At 40.8% G+C, this 19228-nt stretch overlaps 2 protein-coding genes across 4 annotated transcripts in view; both read left to right on the top strand.

The window, feature by feature from the left end:
* Positions 1-19228, top strand: part of LOC134285361 (uncharacterized) — a 130684-nt gene that overhangs the window by 45888 nt on the left and 65568 nt on the right. The gene's annotated exons all lie outside the window — the stretch shown is intronic.
* Positions 12738-18646, top strand: LOC134290257 (uncharacterized). Its single transcript, XM_062857360.1, has 4 exons — positions 12738-13499; positions 13543-13793; positions 13839-14024; positions 17935-18646. Exons 1-4 carry the CDS (start codon positions 12738-12740, stop codon positions 18644-18646), a joined length of 1911 nt encoding a protein of 636 aa, XP_062713344.1.

Below are 19228 nucleotides of genomic sequence, written 5' to 3'. Positions count from 1 at the left end.
ATGAAAACATTTTGAGATTTTATGATTATAGTTGAAATATTTTTATTTTAAATGTTTTGCATTGAAAATTTTATTTTCCGTGGAATTTTAAGGAAAACAATTTTAGAGAGTATTCGACTCCCTTAAACTATTAAACTAAGATAGAATGATTTGGGAAAAAAAATAAAATATGTTAATTGTGGCGATACAATACAAAATAAACAATGACTTCTAAAAGGTGACTAAAACATAATTTTTTCCATGATTTTTAAAAAAATGTAAATACGCTTTAAAATACACCAAAAACTATTTTGAGATATACAAACAGTCCTAGATATCAGCCAAAAATATAAAAATTATGATTTTCCACGAAACAAAAATTACAAAAATGCTCGAACTGTACCCCGTCTAAAGGCGGGATTGGGTATTAGAGGGTCAAATCAATTGATACACAGTGCTGGTTGTAAAGAGACATCATTCGATTCAAAGGAATAAATTTGGCATAATCTCTTCGATGATTGTTTAAAGCAAATAGTCTAGTTGGAGCATAAAAATTTATACACGATAGTAGATATGCCGATTCAATGCGTTGCGATACAATATCATTTGCAAATGAGACCATAGCAAATTCTCGGCGTTCCTTCAAGGTCTGGATATCTATAAGCAAGCATCGAGCCTTATATGAAGGCAACGGAAATTTGGTCCAGCCTAGATTACGTAAAGCATATTTCCCGGTGATTTCAAATTCCCGAGCTTTTCCCGGTTTTCCCGAAATTCCCGACTGGGTGGCCACCCTGCGAGCAGTATTTATACCCTTCTTATGAGTGTAGGAAGGGTAAAAATGTCGCTATTTCGGTTGTAGAAAAACATATTCATACTTACCTTCAGAGTAATATTTTTCAGCAACGTGTCTTCTAACACTGACTGCAGCTTTTTGTTAATCTCCAAGACTAGTTCTAAATTCATATCTGAGGGTTTGACATTACCATACACTGCGTGCATAATTCCATTGTACAGCTGTAATGGAAAGTAGTAAAACAATAGTTATACGCTTGTTTTTTTTTTAACGAGTCGTGCATTTATTCAACAAGGCTTTAACCGGCTGTAGATCAAACTTGGTTTGACTTAGAAAAAATGTTGTAGGAACAGAATAACGCTTACTCGAGAAACTTGTAATTAGAGCACGCATAAAAGGTTGCTAACTGAAAAATGAAATTTGTCAAAAATATCGCGTTAAAAAAAATTGGTTTACTGGAGCAATTTTTAACCATTATGTGATCGACAGGGTACCCGGGTACCCAGCGCCCATTTAAAAAGCACAGTGTAGAAAAAAGCAAAAAGTTTGTCGGGCACATAACGGTTAATTTTACAGAGTTGGTGTCTTCGGCAGGATAGTGTATGTCAGTAGTTCCTAGGTACAAACTTGTAGAACATATCACGTTGAAATTTTACGATATATTCATGGAAAAGTTCAAAAAACTGATTTTGAGGTTGTTTTTTAAAACTTTCATATTTTCTCCCGAAAAATGAAGTCCAAGCTATATGGTGTCTTCAGCAAAGTTACTTGAAATTACATGTTCTACAACTTTGTTGAGAACATCTGCCCTCTAAAAAATATTTTGAAAAAATATTTTTTTTTGGGTTCACCCTACAGTTTTACCATACAGTGCACAAAAATAGAGAAGATTGTTCTGGACATGTCTTCCAAAGACACCTATATGCTAAAATGTCATCTAACGGCTCTTAGAGGTTTTGACCGTCTTTTTTTCAGAATGATCCCACTGTGCGCCTATTCCGGTGGTAAGAGTTCACCAACAGGTGACCCCTAATTCATGGTGTGATGCGGGTTCATGCTTACCGTGCCTAGGAATGAATGGCTAGGGGGGTCTAATAAAAACCTAACCGCAAACGGAGGCTGTGGAGTACCAGGGCGCCCTCCACAGTATGTTGCCCTTACTGCGCTAACCAGAGCAATGGTGCAGTGGACCTTGTGTTTCTCCGAGACAATCGGCTGCCCTTTTTTAGTCTCACTTGAGACTAAATAAGGGTGGGATTATAAAGATGTTGTTAATTAGTTTAAATTTTCACCTATATGGTTTCGCATTATGCGATTTACACAGTGTATTCTGTGTATCCTCGCCTTTGGCGTTTTTCAATCGATACCGATCTGGTTTTGTTGCTGCTGTTCTTTGTTGTGCTGTTGTTGCGAAGAGTTGAATCTTGCCTAGTTTGGGTAGTGGCTACGGTTAGGATAGCTCAGATCAACCTTCAGCATAAAAGAACAACAACAATCAATCTTTGCGGACTTATGCAAAATGGTTCAGCCCAAGTGGCCTTGGTCCAAGAACTTTACTTCCGTAAGGGGAATTTCTATCTGGGAAATCTTGTGAACCCGGTGTTTGCTACTTTCAGTAAACATTAAATGGCAAAACCGCGTGTCATGTCTCGAGCCTGTGTGCATGTCAACAACGCAATAATTGCTACATTCATCTCTGAACTAACCACCAGAGATGTATGTGCTTTCCCGAAAAAATATTTGGTAGGCTTAATAGTGGTCACCATTGTGCACAACCACTACCAAATATTTTTTCGAATAATGTGTTCCACTTTGAAGAATTTGCCTTTAGATGGTATTCGCCATACAATATTTTTGCGATTTACTTTTAGCGATTTTTCGCGCATAGAAGCTAGCGCCACATTGGTCGATGCGGAGAGTAGGAAAACAGCCGATGTAGGTAATTCATTGGCATGTGTCAGATGAAGATCTGATCATCGATACATCTTTTTTGAACATTTAAATGTTACTTGCGTTTCAGGAATCCCCGGTCAACAAACTGGGATCTGTAAATCAGTAAATTGATTGCGGCCAAATTTCATGGATACTCACCATACATTGACACTCCAAGTGATGATGCCGTTGATACCACAACGACCTTTATCATGGAAGCTTTTGAAGAAGCATGCCCTCTACGGTCTGTGAAGATCACAAGAGGAACCCCTTGGTGAAGGTCTGATCTGGCGAAACTCAGGAAACAATGTAGAAAGAGATGGAACAGACGACGTTCGGGTGGTTCGGAGGCTTTCAGGTCGGCTCGCAAGGCCTACAGGAAAGCTCTCCGGTCTGCTGAACGATCCGGCTGGAAAAACCTTTGTACAAACGTTTCCAGTTTGAGTGAAGTCAGTCGGTTAAATTAAACCCTTGCGATATCTAAGGATTTCCGAGTGAACGACCTTCGTTTGCCAAATGGCGATCTGACTTCCTCTGATGAGGAAGTTCTGGAATGCTTATTCAGCACACACTTCCCTGGATGTGTGGATATTAATCTTCGGATTAACCCTCTAATACCCAATCCCGCCTTTAGGGGGGATATAGTTTGAGCATTTTTGTAATTTTTGTTTCGTGGAAAATCTTTTTTTTTTATTTTTGGCTGATATTTAGGACTGTTCTGTATACCCTAGTAACCACAGTGCTGAAGCCTTATTACATGCAGATATACGGTGTATTTAGTGCAATCATTACTTTACATGCAAACTTAAGGTTGATTTAAAGTGGAAGTGGGCAATTGTAGAATCAAATTAGGATTATACTGGTATAATCTTGAGGAGTCGCATAATTGCCCATTTCCACTTTAAATCAACTTTAAGTTTGCATGTAAAGTAATGATTGCTCTAAGTACACCGTATATCTGCATGCAATAAGACTTCAGCACCGTGGTTACTTGGGATATCTCAAAATGGTTTTTGGTGTATTTTAAAGCGTATTTACATTTTTTAAAAATCATTGAAAAATTGATGTTTTGGTAACCTTTTAGAAGTCATTTTTATTTTGTATTGAATCGCTACAATTAACATATTTTAATTTTTTCCCAAATAATTCTATCCTTGTTTAAGGACAAACGTATTGACATCCCTCTTCAACAGTGCATCAAAACTTTGAATGTACAAATCTCAAGAAACAAGCTTTACACAACAAAGCATTTTATTATTCTGTTTTTGCTCACTTGTAATAAGCTTAAAATAAGAAGATCAGGTGCGCTGGTTTTGTTTACGAAGAGATTTATGCCCTCGAAATCGTGAGTAGGTGCCAAAGTCGGCCATTGTGGCGGCCATTTTGGGATTCTAACAAGTCTGTCCTTAATAGTTCAAGAGAATTGAATACACTCTAAAATTATTTTCCTTAAAATTACACGGAAAATAAAATTCACCGTGAAATAAATTTAAAATAATAATATTTCAACAATAATCATAAAATCTCAAAATGTTTTCATCTCAAAAAATCCGTTCGCCAAATTGACTTCCAGGAAAAATGTAAAAGTGTGGGGATGTTCAAAAATAATCAAAAACTGAAATTCACGAAATCGAGAATTGAAAAGAATCATCTTCCAAAACATGCTTAAATCGATTTTAGATGACGAAAAATGATATTTAGATCAAAATCAAAAATTTGGGTATTAGAGGGTTAACCTGATGTCTTTTCTTGTAGTTACGATTCCCTGGCATCGGCTCGGAGTATCGTAACTATAGAATCGATTGAGTGGGCACTTAGTAGCTTTGCTCCTTTCAAATCTTCTGGGGCAGATGGGATGTATCCTATTTTGCTTCAGAAGGGATTTGATCATTTCAAAAATGTTTTGAAAAAAATACTTGTTTGCAGTTTTGCTACAGGGTATATTCCCGATATTCCCAAATCCTTGCGGGATATTACTGTGAAGTTTATTCCGAAAGTGGGTCGTGCGTCGTATGAAGAAGCAAAGAGTTTGACCTCTTTTCTTCTGAAATGCTTAGAACGCATTGTGGATCATCACATCCGTGATGTTCATCTGGCCAACGTGCCTCTTCATGTGAACCAACATGCCTACCAATCTGGTAAGTCCACTGTGACTCATTTACACAAGGGTGTTTACGAAATCGAGAAAGCATTCGCTCAAAAGCAATCTTGTTTGGGTGTTTTCTTAGATATCGAGGGTGCCTTTGACAATGTGCCTTTCGATGCCATATTGGAAACCGCACGTGCTCCAAGCGGGTAGTCCATTGGCATGTTGCCACCGTTTGGTGGCGCCAATCGATTGCAATCCCATAGAAACGTCAAAATTCGAATCGGTTATTCGTGCCCGCCGCCGCCATTACCGCTCGCGGATAGAGGCTTGCAGTGAAAACCTAACCTAAAAGAAATCCCATACGATTTGTAAACATTGTCCCGAATAAAAAATACAGTAGAAAAACCGAACGTTGTATTGTAACAGTACTATTTAAAACCATATTTTTACAATAGAAACCACTGTAAAAATAAAAATATAAAAACAATAAAATGTAATGTAGAACACCATACAGTAAATTGTAAATAAGATTTTTACAATATACTATACGGGTTGTTAAGTATCGTAACAATATAAAAAAATATTTTTCTCCATATATATTTTTTTGCAAAACCATACATTATATTGTAAATGAATTGTTATAAATACTGATACGTGGGTTTTAATAAACCGTACATTGTATGGTACACATATGGTTTCAAACAACAAAATGTACCGTGAATATATTGTTTTTAATTGTAGTTTCACCACTGGTTATACATTTAATTAAATGGTTTTGGAATGGTTCTCTTTTGTTATGTTGTATTGGTTTACATTACATAAACCATGTAATGTTATATTATCTTGTCATTTTCCTCCTGTTAATGGCATCTTAGGCTTACTAGCATTATGAGAATGCGCTTTGGGAATTCTCCAGAGCGTTTTGGATAACCTTTCATATATTGGATCGCCCACGTCTAAGTCTGAGTCGAGGTCTGAGTAGTCTCTGATTGCATTAACAGTTGAAGCTTAGGCTCTCATGCCCCACCAGCCAGATAACCGGGTTTCGCAATCTAAGCATTATTTGTGGCAACACTTTGAGCGGCATGATGGAACTATGCCGAGCGCACTGAGCATTATTAGACCAGTAATGTAGTTGCATGAAGTGGGTGACGAGGTACATAAGTATGATTACAGCGTGCTTAACCGTTATTGCAATATTGAGGCTCCAGTTTGACTAAAGTTTGAAATACACGTACATATGTATTTAACAACTCATTAGAAAACTGTCAAGTTCGATTCAAGTATAAGTTAGGTTAAGAAGCGAACCCACAGACGAACCTATATTAGAATTTCTTTCAGTATTCAGTCCAGTCCATATGTTAAAGATGGCTCTACGTCAAAGATAAAGTTCGTCAATCGTATTCCTCTCATCGCACTCTACATATCTCTTGGATCTGCGATTCTTAAGACATCTGGTTTACTACTTATTTAAACATTTTAATGACTTTAAATTGATATTTCAACTTATTCACTTTTTTCTTTCCTTTCCTTTGCATCATAAAAGTCACAAAGATCAACAAAACAAAGTACGGAAAAAATCTAAAAATGAATAAATAATTAAAAATGCACGGAAAAATAATGTTTCGGAAAAGTGAATGGTTAAAACGTAAGAAAAACAGTATAATATAGTGTTACATAAAAATCGAATGTAAATGTATAGTAGCTACAATGTGCGAAGCTTTTAGTGAACCATTTCATTACAATATACATTATTGTAGCTGGTACACTGTATGGTGCAGGAATGGTTTTCACCAAACACCCTATGGTTAGTTTTTATCCGGGGTCCTCAATTTTTTTTTTTTGAGGGCAAGGACGGCTTTATGGACCGACGCCGAAGGAAAGAAAGAGAAAGAGACAATGATGACGTCAGCGTGCGAGCGCTCATAAGTTGATTGTCGCTATTGAAATCGTGACGTCATGCTCGTTTGGCTACACAAACTGACAGTTCGTTTGGCTACAGTTGTCTTCGTCTCCGCGAGTCTATAGAATCTATAGTGTCTATAGAGATAAGTGACATTTCAACACACGAACACTAGCGCAAATTTTTCCTCACACAAAAATTAACACCAATTGCATATGCAAATATTACCCAATCGAATTGGGTAAAACAGGTAAATGATTATACCTAAAACTAACGTCCGGGATAAGAGTGCAAATGTTTTCCTCACAGTTTCACAACTACATCTACAAAAAATGCACGCATAGTTTTAAAGTTAGCTGTCAGAAATCTCTATGGTCCACTGCACGAATTTATGCTGGCCTGCTTACCCTTACGGAAAATTTGACGATTGAGCGGTGCCGACACCGCTCGTGCAGTAATCCATAGACTCGCGGAGACGAAGCTAACTGTAGCCAAACGAACTGTCAGTTCGTGTATCCAAACGAGCGAGGTCACAATTTAGATATCGATAATGGATTACGTGACGTCATGTTTGCCAGGTACTCTTGTTGGGGACAACATTAACGCGGATAGTCCCTACCTATGCCGCCGCCGCTGGACTCGCGGGCGACCGAACATCTGTCACCCAATGATGTCGACACAGCGCATACATGTGTAATTGTTATTGAATGAATGTTGTCCAAATAGTGCCATTTACACCTATCAATAAGTTGATTCAACCAAGAGGTTCAATCTTTCCTTCAACTTCATCAAGAAACACAATTTGATGGAAATATTGCTAAATGTATTGCTTGCATTTTTATTGCGGAGAAGATGGATGATAATGTTGAATCTTGATATAAATACTGATCAACCTGCAAAAGCGAGGATTGAGGTTGATGTTCATATCCTCAATATTTCCCCTCCGAAAGATTGATCCAACCACCACTATCATCCAGTCCATCAAGATCATCCAAGTCCGTCAAACTTTCCCCTCAAGTTGTTTCATTCGATCAATCCAGCAGGGTAAAAGAGTCAGCAGATTGAACGAAGACCATTCCATCAGTGAGGAAGAGATAGCAATTCACCAACGTTCAGCGCGTGGTTCACGGCGTTCATGGTGGCCAGTTCAATTGAATTTTATGGAATGCTTTGAAAACAAATTTCTAGAAATAAAGTGTCACGTTTTTGCGTTGTAAATATTATAAAGACTTGATCATATAGAAAGTGCCAATTTCGATGCTTATTCAGTTCCATTAATTATTATGAAAAAAAAATATTTTGATAATTTTGATCATTTACCAAGCCATATTCGATTGTTTTTGTAAGCATTCATAAACTCTTATTTATTGAACCCAATATTTCGGATAAATATGATGAATTGGTAAATAGTGGATCTATTTACTTATTCATCATGCTATTTTTCCTAATGTCTTGAGAAGGTTTATGTGTCTTAATTTCTAACACAAGTTATGAACTTCTACCGTTGAACCAAAATATTTCATACAAAATGTAGCTTAAACAATAAAAGACAATTCACACCGTCTTCAGCCAGAGGCTGCACAGACTGAACACATTACTTACACTAGACAACGGACAACACACAGAACACCCAGTGGCCCAGTGATGAATTTTTCGTTTGACGAAAAGTTTCCACCGACTGGAGCGGGAATCGAACCCACACTCCGAGGCTTACAATACGCCTAGACGACTGCCGCCGCTAACCGCACGGCCACGAAGCCCACCAATAAGTATAACAGTTACGTTCGAACAAGATTTAATTTTTGCTAATGTCATAGTGAATATGTAAAGGAGTATAGGTTTGGAAAACAAAGACTGATAAGAGGTTATCCATATTGATTTGTTTGTTTCGCTCATTATTGAAAATGTTTGCTTTATCCGTTATTATTAAAACAGGTTTCTCTATAGCTAGATTGATTACTGAACGATAATTAAATTATATGATTTGAGAGTGACTGAGGGTATTTTTGGCAGTTTTTCTCTCTTTGCCATAAGTGTTTTTTGTCTTCCAAATTCCTTGAAACCTATTTGTGTACAGTTTGATTGGCAAAGATGTGACGCCAACTTTAAGTTTATCAGGCTTTAGATAACACCCCACGACGAAGAGAAAAAGCTGTCGAAAATATACAGAGTTTCCCTATATCGTTCTAGCATTTTATGCTGAAGGCACTAGAAAATCGCATATGCGCATAAATTAAAGATGTGATATAAAACATCATAAACCAATGTTAAATATTAAACATCATTTCTAAATAATCTAATGAAAATTTACGATACGCAACTTACTTGTACTTGAAAATGTTTATTTGGCAACGCTTTCTTGTTTCCTTTATTCCACCATTCCATCAATTATTTCTTTCTCAAGGATTATTGATGGAATCACGAGGATCAAACCAAGTATCAATCCAATATCTTCGACATTACCCCTTTGCAGAGAGATGGATCTAGCCGAGGTTCGAGCAGAGAGAAAATCTCCCGGCAGTATGAGAGAAGTTACACGCAGAACTCGATGTACACAGCGCAACGAGTAACTTTCACACAGCGACCGAAAAGACAAAAGAATTTTCACGCAGATTTGTGTAACACCGGATCAACACAAAAAATGTGCTGATCCGGTGTTACACAAATCTGCGTGAAAATTCTTTTGTCTTTTTGCTCGCTGCGTGAAAGTTACTCGTGCGCTGTGTTGTTTCATTTAAGGGTGTAATGCATAAAGAGAGAAAAAAACAAGTGTCCGTGCATGCTTTGCATTTTTTTTTTTTATTTACTGCACTTTACACCGGAGTGCATTCGTGCCATGCTTTGCATTCGTACACAGCTCGCAAAGCAAAGCCTTTTATTGAATCAATGCGTCGTCGTCGGTGGGTGCGGGGTTGGTTTTCAGTCCTACGGATCCCAATGCCAATAATGCGGAAGATAATGTATACACCGCATTTCTGTCAAAATTGTATTTTTTTAATAAATTTTCTATTCACATTAATTCTTTTTCTAAGCTCGAACATTATTACATATTCAAACACTCCCGATCAAAAGTTTAGGGTCACTCTCTCAAATACATGTCATTTTTTTAGGATCATATCTCCGCCTATTTGCGTCCGATTTCAAAATACTAGATCTCATTCAAAAGATAATATGTCAAAGAAACTTTGGATTTAAATGGAAAAAATACAAAAATGTTTGTATGTAAACTTAAGTTTTCTAAAAAAATGAATAAAAACTTATGACAGCGTCGCTGGAAATTGGGTCGACATAATTTTATGATGAGAGCGGTAATATAACCTATTTTCTATCAGCTTTCAATCGCTTTTTACCGAACTTAACTAAAAAATCTTGAAAAAAAGTTTTAAGTAAATTAAATCTTGATGTCATTGACCAAAAGTTTGTGGTCACCCCTCAAAATGATGTATCGGCCAAAAGTTTGCGATCACTTTCGTAAAACATAAAAAAGTGATTTGTTGATATCTTTGCCATCTTTCGTTCATTTTTAATTCTGCTTGGCTTATTTGAAACATAACAAATGGTACTTACTTCTTCTCTTCTTCTTCTTTATGGCTCTACGTCCCCACTGGGACTTGGCCTGCCTCGCTTCAACTTAGTGTTCTTTGAGCCCTTCCACAGTTATTAATTGAAGGGCTTTCTTTGCCTGTCATTGCATGAATTTGTATATTGTGAGGCAAGTACAATGATACACTATGCCCAGGGAGTCGAGAAAATTTTCCCGACCGGAACGGGAATCGAACCCGCCGTCTCCTGATTGGCGATTCATAGCCTTAACCACTAGCCTAACTGGAGACCCAATACTTACTACATAGACATTGAACCACACATATTTTTTTAAATTTAGATTCTAAAACATAATGTAAAATTGCCTTATTTTTTGCAATGTGGTGAAATGTGTTAACTTCACATAACATTTTTATATATAAAAATCGTTGAATACGTTAATTTAGTTATTTTCTTTGACATGATATAAAACAAATTGAAATTGAACTAAAGATAACGAAGATATTTATCACCAAATCACTTACGACTCCAAACTTTTGGCTGATACATCATCTTGAGGAGTGGTGACCCCAAACTTTTGGTCAATAGCATCAAGAAGTAATTTATTTAATAACTTTTTTTCTGGATTTTTAGCCAAGTTTGGCAAAAATCAGTTGAAAGCTAGTAGAAAATAGGTTATATTATGTACCGCTCTCATCATGAAATTTGTGGACCCATTTTCCAGCGACACTGCCGTAAGTTCATGTTTATTTATTAGAACATTTGGCAACTTTGGGTTAAGTTTACATACAAACATTTTTGTGAAAGTTTCACCTGAATCATGTTCAAAGTTACTTTGACTTATTATCTTTTGAATGAGACCTATGGTTTTGAAATCGGGCGCAAATTGGCGGAGATATGGGCCTAAAAAATGACATGTTTTTGAGGGGGTGACCCTAAACTTTTGATCAGGAGTGTATTGTACAAATGTTTTTTTTTTGACGAAAAGTTTTTGGACAGCCCATGGGAAAATTACAAAATTACTACTGAAAGGTGTTTTTATTCGGTGAATTCAATGCAGCTTATATTTACATCTGAAAAACTTCGGTGAAGTCACCAGACAGACAAACAGGCTATCTGTGTTATTTCCAGCAACTGCTGCATTCGGTTGTCCTAGAGGGACACATTTTTTTTCTACATTCTAAAAAATCAAAATTTTCAACGTCTGTTGTCTGTGATTTTTTTCATAAAATGCTGTGTCTGGTTGTTTAAGGTTGTCACTGGTTTTTATTTCCAGTAACTGCTGCATTCGGTTGCCTAAGAGTAAGAGTGACAGATTTTTTTCTGCGATAAAAGAATCATTTTTTTCAACGTCTATGATTTTTTTTCATCAAATGCTGTGTCTGGTTATATAAGGTTATCACTGGTTTTGTTTTCTGCATCTGATAGTAAAAGAGAATTGAGGTGTCAAATATTTAAAAAGATCAAAATTTTCAACGTCTGTTGTCTGTGATTTTTTGCATAAAATGCTGTGTCTAGTTGTCTAAGGTTGTCACTGATTTTGTTTTCTGCATCTGCAAAAAAAAATCAACGGCTGTTGTCTGTGATTTTTTTTTCATCAAATGCTGTGTCTGGTTATCTAAGAATGGCACTGATTTTATTTTCTGCATCTGACGAATTGAAGCGTCAAATATAAAAAAAAATATAAATTTTCAACGTCTATTGTCTGTGATTTTTTTCATCAAATACTCTGTCTGGTTGTCTAAGGTTGTCGCTGATTTTGTTCTGTGAATCTGATAGTGAAAAGGAATTGAAATGTCCATTTTTTTGTGAGAATTTCCCCGCGTGCTGCGTTTGGTTGACTATTCACCGGACAGACAAACAGGGCTATTATATATATGTGATATGTGATTTAAAAAAAAATGGCAACACGGCAGAATGTTCTGCAATAATGATGCTCTCGTTCACGCGCTGCTGCATTGAAAGGTTGATCTGGAGGGGAAATATTGAACCAATCATTTGATCCATGGAATAATTTGACCCATGGTTTGAGCAATCTTCGAGAGGATTGATGTAACAATTTTGAAGGTGGGGAAATATTGTAGAGAAAATTGAAGTAAAATGCGCTATGGAGGGGAAATATTGCTGCGTGGTTGATCAAACGGAAGATAGGGGAAAAGTTGAATGATTGATATCAATCTATTTTCGAACAATAATATACATTCAATGTTTCCATAAAACGGTCAACTATTGATCAATATATGCATCGTGTGACTGGCGCTAATGTAAATAAAGTTTAGTTTTGTTATTGTTCGTTTTACCGTAACAACGCGTTTTATTTCGTTCGTCCGTTTAACTATGTTTTAATTTGTTTATCGCGCTAATGATCTCGGTACGCGAGTTCGGCCACCGCGTACGGGCGCGGGATACAAAAGTGGCGACTTCGGGAGTGCTAAATATTGCGAAAAGTCGTTAATTAAATAGCCACCGTGACACCCACGGCGAAGCGGCGAAGAATGAGTGAGGGTAGTGCTGGTCAGATCCCGTCGCAAAATGGGAACCAGCAGCCTCCAACGAACGTTCAGCAGCAGTTTCGACCGCCGCAGTTAGTGAATGTGCCCCCTCCCAGTGCGAGTTTTCCTCCGCCCGGACAGATGAACCCGTACTTACTGTGGTTCCAGCAGCAGCAGCAAAGTTATGTTGCAGAGCTTTTCCGGCAGCAGCAGGAGATGATGCAGCAGCAGCAATCGTTCATGGCCCGGCAGGAACAGTTGATACGGAGCATCCTGACGTCGATCCAGGTGCAGGTTCCGTCGAATCCGGAGGCGATATTGGACTCGCTCGCCAGCAATATAAAGGAGTTCCGATACGATCCGGAAAACAATGTGACGTTTGCTGTTTGGTACAGTCGGTACGAAGATCTTTTTGAGAATAATGCCAGCCGGCTGGACGGGGAAGCGAAAGTGCGTTTGCTGATGCGGAAGCTGGGGATGTCGGAACACGAAAGGTACGTCAGTTTCATTCTACCGAAAGCGCCGAAGGAGTTCGACTTTCCGACGACGGTGAAGAAATTGAGTGCTTTGTTTGGTGCAGCCGAGTCCGTCATCAGTCGGAGATATCGTTGCCTGCAGATTTCGAAGCAGCCGCAGGAGGACTACGTGTCTTATGCGTGCCGCATCAACAAATCATGTGTGGAGTTCGAGTTGTCCAAGCTTTCGGAGGAGCAGTTCAAGTGCCTCATGTTTATGTGTGGACTGAAGTCGGACAAGGATGCGGAAGTGCGGCTGCGGCTTTTGTCGGAACGATGTGACGTTGGAGCAGCTGTCCGAAGAGTGTCAACGATTGTTAAATTTGCGACACGATACGGCGATGATCGAGGAGCACTCGACCGCCGTGAATGACCTGAGGACGAACAAGCAGCGATTCAAGAGTGGATCACCGTCAAAATTCCATCTGTCCGGTGGAGAGAAAAGTGGTTCCGGATCAAGTAGCGGCAAGGCAATTCCGAAAATAGCGTGCTGGCTCTGCGGAGGAATGCACTATGCCAGGGAATGCAGCTACAAGAGCAGCAAGTGCAACAATTGTGGCTAGGTTGGCCATAAAATTGGCTATTGTAGGAGTGCAGCGAAGCTCAAGCCCCAGCGATGGAAGCAAAACGTCGCATCGACGAAAGTAGTGACCGTCAACTCATACAGTATGCAGCAGCGTCGGAAGTACGTGCCGGTCGGGATCAACGGATCGCCAGTGCGTCTACAAATCGACACCGGTACCGACATCACCATCATTTCTTCGGAATCGTGGCGGTAGGCCCCTGCAGATTGAAGGTGAGTTCACATGCGACCTTTCTATTGATGGACGAGTGATGCGTGGCACGGTACGTGTTACGACGTAGGAGCTCCACCTACTGGGTTCCTGTAGGGTTTGTACTGGCATGCACTCTCTATGTTTAAATTGAGTGTGTAGATGGTGCGGATTGGGCAGTTACGAATGAGCGTGTAGAGTGACAGTTGCGATAAAGTCGGCGGACGACGGACAGCGAACCTGTGGGAAGTCTGGTGTATGTGAACGACCGGAGAAAGCTTCTGAACTGGAGAGCTGGAGTTTGCCGTTGCGAGAGTTGCTTCCGGAAGTGGACCCTACAATTGGCGACGAGGATGGGATGGAAGGCCTCGTATAGGGTGAATGTTTTTTGGCCCCTTGAACGTGTTTGTTTTCAGATGGATTGCTGGCAGGTTGGTTGGTGTTGTGATGATGGGAGAAACGGTGCCACAATTCGGCAGGTGATGTTAAAAGAGGAAGTGTAATTATTTGCACGGAATTGATGACACAGCGTTTTGTAAATGCATTTATTGATGGATAATTTTTGGACAGTTCATTGAGAGAGCGTGCTTGTATGATGTTTCAGTGGAGAAGTGTGAATGCGCGTGGTACAATCGCGATTTATCTGAACAGTTTTTTTTTCAACCGTGGCGGGTTGCCGGTTGAAGAAAATTTTAACCGTGGCGGGTGCCGGTTAAAAGAATACATGAGACCGTGGCGGGTGCCGGTCGAAGCAAATTTAACTGTTGCGGGTGCCAGTTAAAAAGGACAAAAAGACCGTGGCGGGTGCCGGTCGAAGGAAATTCAACCGTTGCGGGTGCCGGTTGAAAGGACAATTGAGACCGTGGCGGGTGCCGGTCGAAAGGAATTTAACCGTTGCGGGTGCCGGTTATAATCGAGGCCGTAGCGGGTTGCCGGTCAAAAGAAACATTTGATCGTTGCGGGTTGCCGATCAAAGAGAATGATTAACCTTGAAAGTCCCTGCAAGGGTGCTTGGGAGCAAGGTAGTGATTCCATGGCTTGGGGGCGCCTGGAAAAGGATCCGTAAATTCCTGCAATCAGGTGACGTCGAGATGTTGTGTTGTCATGACTTAAGGGTGCGTTGAATACACAATAGTAGTTGGTAGTGGTTTTGGCAGTTCCTGTAACCACAACATGGTAACATTTCCATGGCTGGGGGGCGCATGGAAATAAAGTTATTTGCTTTAGAAGCTCCTTCCTTCAGGTAGGGTGCTTGGGAATTGGGAAGTGCTTTCATTACATCTTGAAGAAAACTAGGGTATATTAGTGGATCCATTGATTGGGAACAGTGTGATGATTGGCTGGATGATGGAGAGGCGATGCCTTGCATGTTGTGTTTGAAGGCAGTGTAGTGTTTCCATGGTTTGAGGATGTCTCTAGGAAGATTGGTCTGACTTAGAGATTCCAAGTTGCACTTGAAACTTTTAGAGCACTAGAAGTAAATCGTATTGTTCGTGCAGTTGAAAATCGGAATTTTTGACACGCGAAAATCGATTTTTCTCCTAAACCGTGTGTCGGACGTACATCGGGCACAGTGCGCTGGATAGAGGGCCAGATCCGCTGTCCAGCGCACCACGTCCGACGTAAGGTTTCACGTATGGATTTTGAGATTGTCGGGTGTGGGGAATCATCGGGTTTCAACCGCGACGACAATATTATCGCCTGAAACGTGCGCCTTGCGAGAAACGTGCGGGCGTGAACCATTGTATTCCATGGTTTGAAAGTATTTGTAATGGGTAATACAAGTATATAATGGATCACTAAACTAACTAAAACGGCCGCTATGAAGCGAACAGAAAGCGCCACTGTAGCCTTGTGTGTTTGGCGTAACTCCACTGCTGTCACAATGTTAATGCCCATATACGCTGGCACCTTTGTTTACATGCGGTACATTGATTCTGGCTTAGAAGAGGAAAACAGGATTTTCTTAGTTCGATGGATTTGATGCAACAGTTGTCACAATTACACCAAGAAAACGTGTGATGTTTGATGGTTTGTGCATGGAGTGGAAGGGAAAGCGAGACATGTTTTGTTTACTGACCCGGATGCTGGATTCAAGATTGGATTGTTGATTATACCAAGGGTTGCTGAAACTTGGTTGTTGAAGATTGGCTAGCTATCTGTACGCGGATGGTTGGGATTAGAATGAGAAAATTTGGCTGTACTTTGTGCGTCATTGAATTGCGCACTTGAAAGTTGGCCGAAAAATAAAGTATCTAGTGTTGAAAGGTGTTGACGTCTATGATTAATAAATCTTACACCGTTCACTGAAGGGTTCAGCAATATTATGAAAAGTAGTGTGTAGTTCGAATGAAGCATAAGTTCGGAGAGTGACACACGTGGTCAAACCAAATGGACAGACAGAAAACGTGACTAAGAAGAGAAAATAGTGACTTCAAGGTTTGGGTTCATTGTGGATGGCCAAGATGTGTTGTGCCATGAAAACTGAAATTTTTGAGAGGTAAAGAAATCCTTAAGGTATGTTTTTGTTTGGATTTGTTAAGTGTGGGAACTCACATCGACCCGGAAACCTCTGCACCAATGGAAAAAGTCAGCTGGTTGAAGAGCTAAAGCATTTGGAGTGTTAAAATAGGCATTGCCCTATGAATTTAGGCATTTTGTCTTACTTTGTCTAGTTTCTCTCATATACATTATTTATATTCATTCATTCATTCATTCATTCTCTTGCTTGACGCATTGGTGCAGTGCGGCTTATAGAATTATGTTGAACTTTGACGAATAGTTTGGCTTCTCTAAATTATTTCCTAGTCATGGAAAAGTGAACATTATGTGAAACTATTGACAAAGCTATTGACTGTTGTTCAATGATAAAAGGTTGGAATTAGAATTGGAAAAGGTTTGAAAAGCCAAGGGGATGTTATTCGGAAATAGTTGAACCACGTCACATCACGCTGATGCTCGGGAGCATGTGGGCCGGCATGCAAAGATGCAAGGAGGTTGATGGTAGCTGTTAAACACAGAGTCTTGTTTTGTGGATTGTTCTGATAATTTGTGTCACGCGGTTTGATAATTAAGGAGGGGAAGGTTATGGATAATTGTTTCTGGTTTCGCGGATGTGTTTTCGTATTTGGCAGATGTTGGATCTCCAGTTAGATCAATGCAGTGGTGCCTGGGCTGAAGCATACCTTGGGCTGAATTGAGATTTAGCGTCTAAGCCGCGGGCTGCAGTTTGAGCAACACTGGTCTAATGGATAGGGCTTGCAATTTCTAACCCAGAGAAGCTGAGTTGGATTTCCGTCTCGATCGTAAGGTATTCGAGACTTCCTGGATGTGATATATCGTCCAAAAGCAGGTGGGGAAGGTCCTTGATGTTAGATTGCTTATGGAATGTTGCGACTGGGCAGACCAAAGTCCAGCGGAGGCATTGTGGATTGTTGTTTTCAAGTATTGAGTTGCATAGAGTAAATGATGGGTGCTGAGTGATAATAAGGCTGGTATTGTATTTCGGAGCATGTGTTAAATTTGCTGAACTCAAGGGAGTCTGTAGTTTTAGTGTTACATAAAGAGAGATTGTTTAGATGTCAGGTTCATATCATTTTTTTAAAGAAAGATGGGGGTGTAGGGTTTGTACTGGCATGCACTCTCTATGTTTAAATTGAGTGTGTAGATGGTGCGGATTGGGCAGTTACGAATGAGCGTGTAGAGTGACAGTTGCGATAAAGTGGAGCGTCGGCGGACGACGGACAGCGAACCTGTGGGAAGTCTGGTGTATGTGAACGACCGGAGAAAGCTTCTGAACTGGAGAGCTGGAGTTTGCCGTTGCGAGAGTTGCTTCCGGAAGTGGACCCTACAGTTCCGACATGTTTTTGGATTGTGGTCGGTTCCGTTGGACTCCATTTGTAACCGTGTCAGCAGTACTCCAGCCAGTGTGAGCAAGCTACAGGCCGAGTTCCCGCGAGTGTTCGCTGGTAGTCTCGGGCTCTGCAAGAAAGCGAAGGTGCAGTGCCAGCTGAAGACCGGAGTGACCCCTGTGTTTCGGCCGAAGCGTCCGGTTGCGTACGCGATGTACCAGGCAGTCGACAACAAGCTGGACCGATTGGAACGTACGAAGATCATCACACCGGTAGATTTTTCGGAGTGGGCAGCTCCGATTGTGATGGTTCGCAAGGCGAATGGGAAGATCCGAATCTGCGGAGACTATTCGACGGGACTGAATGAAGCGCTGCAACCTCATCAGTATCCGTTACCTCTGCCGCAGGATATCTTCGCCAATCTGGCAAACTGCATGGTCTTCAGTCAGATTGACCTGACGGATGCGTTTCTGCAAGTGGAGGTGGACGAAGGCTCTCGTAACCTCCTGACGATCAACACGCATCGTGGACTGTACCGCTACAACCGTCTTCCGCCGGGAGTGAAAGCTGCGCCCGGAGCATTTCAACAGCTGATCGACACGATGCTAGTCGGATTGAAAGGAGTGAGCGGCTACCTGGACGACATTGTTGTTGGCGGCGTCGACGAAGAAGATCACAACAGGAATCTTCGTGCGGTGCTGCAGCGGATCCAGGAGTTCGGATTCACCATCCGAGCGGAAAAATGTAGCTTCGGGAAGAGCCAAATCCGCTAGCTGGGGCATCTGTGCGATCGGCACGGAATACGGCCAGACCCTGCAAAAATCGAAGCGATCCAGATGCTGCCTGCGCCGAAGGACGTCAGCGGAGTTCGTTCTTTTCTGGGCGCAATAAACTATTACGGAAAGTTCGTGCCCAACATGCGCACGCTTCGGTTCCCGCTCGACGAGCTGCTGAAGGCAAAAGGAGAGTTCCGTTGGACCACCGAGTGTCAGCGTTCCTTCGAACGGTTCAAGGAGATCCTTGGTTCCGACCTTCTGTTGACCCACTACGATCCGCGACGAGAGATCATCGTTTCGGCGGATGCTTCATCGATCGGCGTCGGCGCGACTATCAGCCATAGGTTCCCCGACGGTTCAGTGAAGGTGGTTCAGCACGCGGCACGAGCGCTTACGAAGGCGGAGATGGGCTACAGCCAGCCAGATCGCGAAGGACTGGCAGTGGTGGTCGCTGTAACGAAATTCCACAAGATGATTTTCGGCAGGAAGTTTCGTTTGCAGACCGACCACGCACCTTTGGTTCGGATTTTGTGCTCACGGAAAGGTGTTTCGGTGTACACGGCGAACCGTCTTCAGCGC

Source organism: Aedes albopictus, chromosome 1 (genome assembly GCF_035046485.1).
Source record: "Aedes albopictus strain Foshan chromosome 1, AalbF5, whole genome shotgun sequence".
Taxonomy (NCBI): domain Eukaryota; kingdom Metazoa; phylum Arthropoda; class Insecta; order Diptera; family Culicidae; genus Aedes; species Aedes albopictus.
This window is presented reverse-complemented; position numbering and strand designations above follow the sequence as displayed.

Bases quoted from the DNA above. Each gene is read 5' to 3' on its own strand.
- LOC134290257 (XM_062857360.1), top strand. From the start codon at position 12,738: ATGAGTGAGGGTAGTGCTGGTCAGATCCCGTCGCAAAATGGGAACCAG. The intron at 13,794-13,838 runs GTGCAACAATTG...TGGCTATTGTAG, and splicing joins TGCAGCTACAAGAGCAGCAA to GAGTGCAGCGAAGCTCAAGC. The intron at 14,025-17,934 runs GTAGGCCCCTGC...TAACCGTGTCAG, and splicing joins ATTTCTTCGGAATCGTGGCG to CAGTACTCCAGCCAGTGTGA.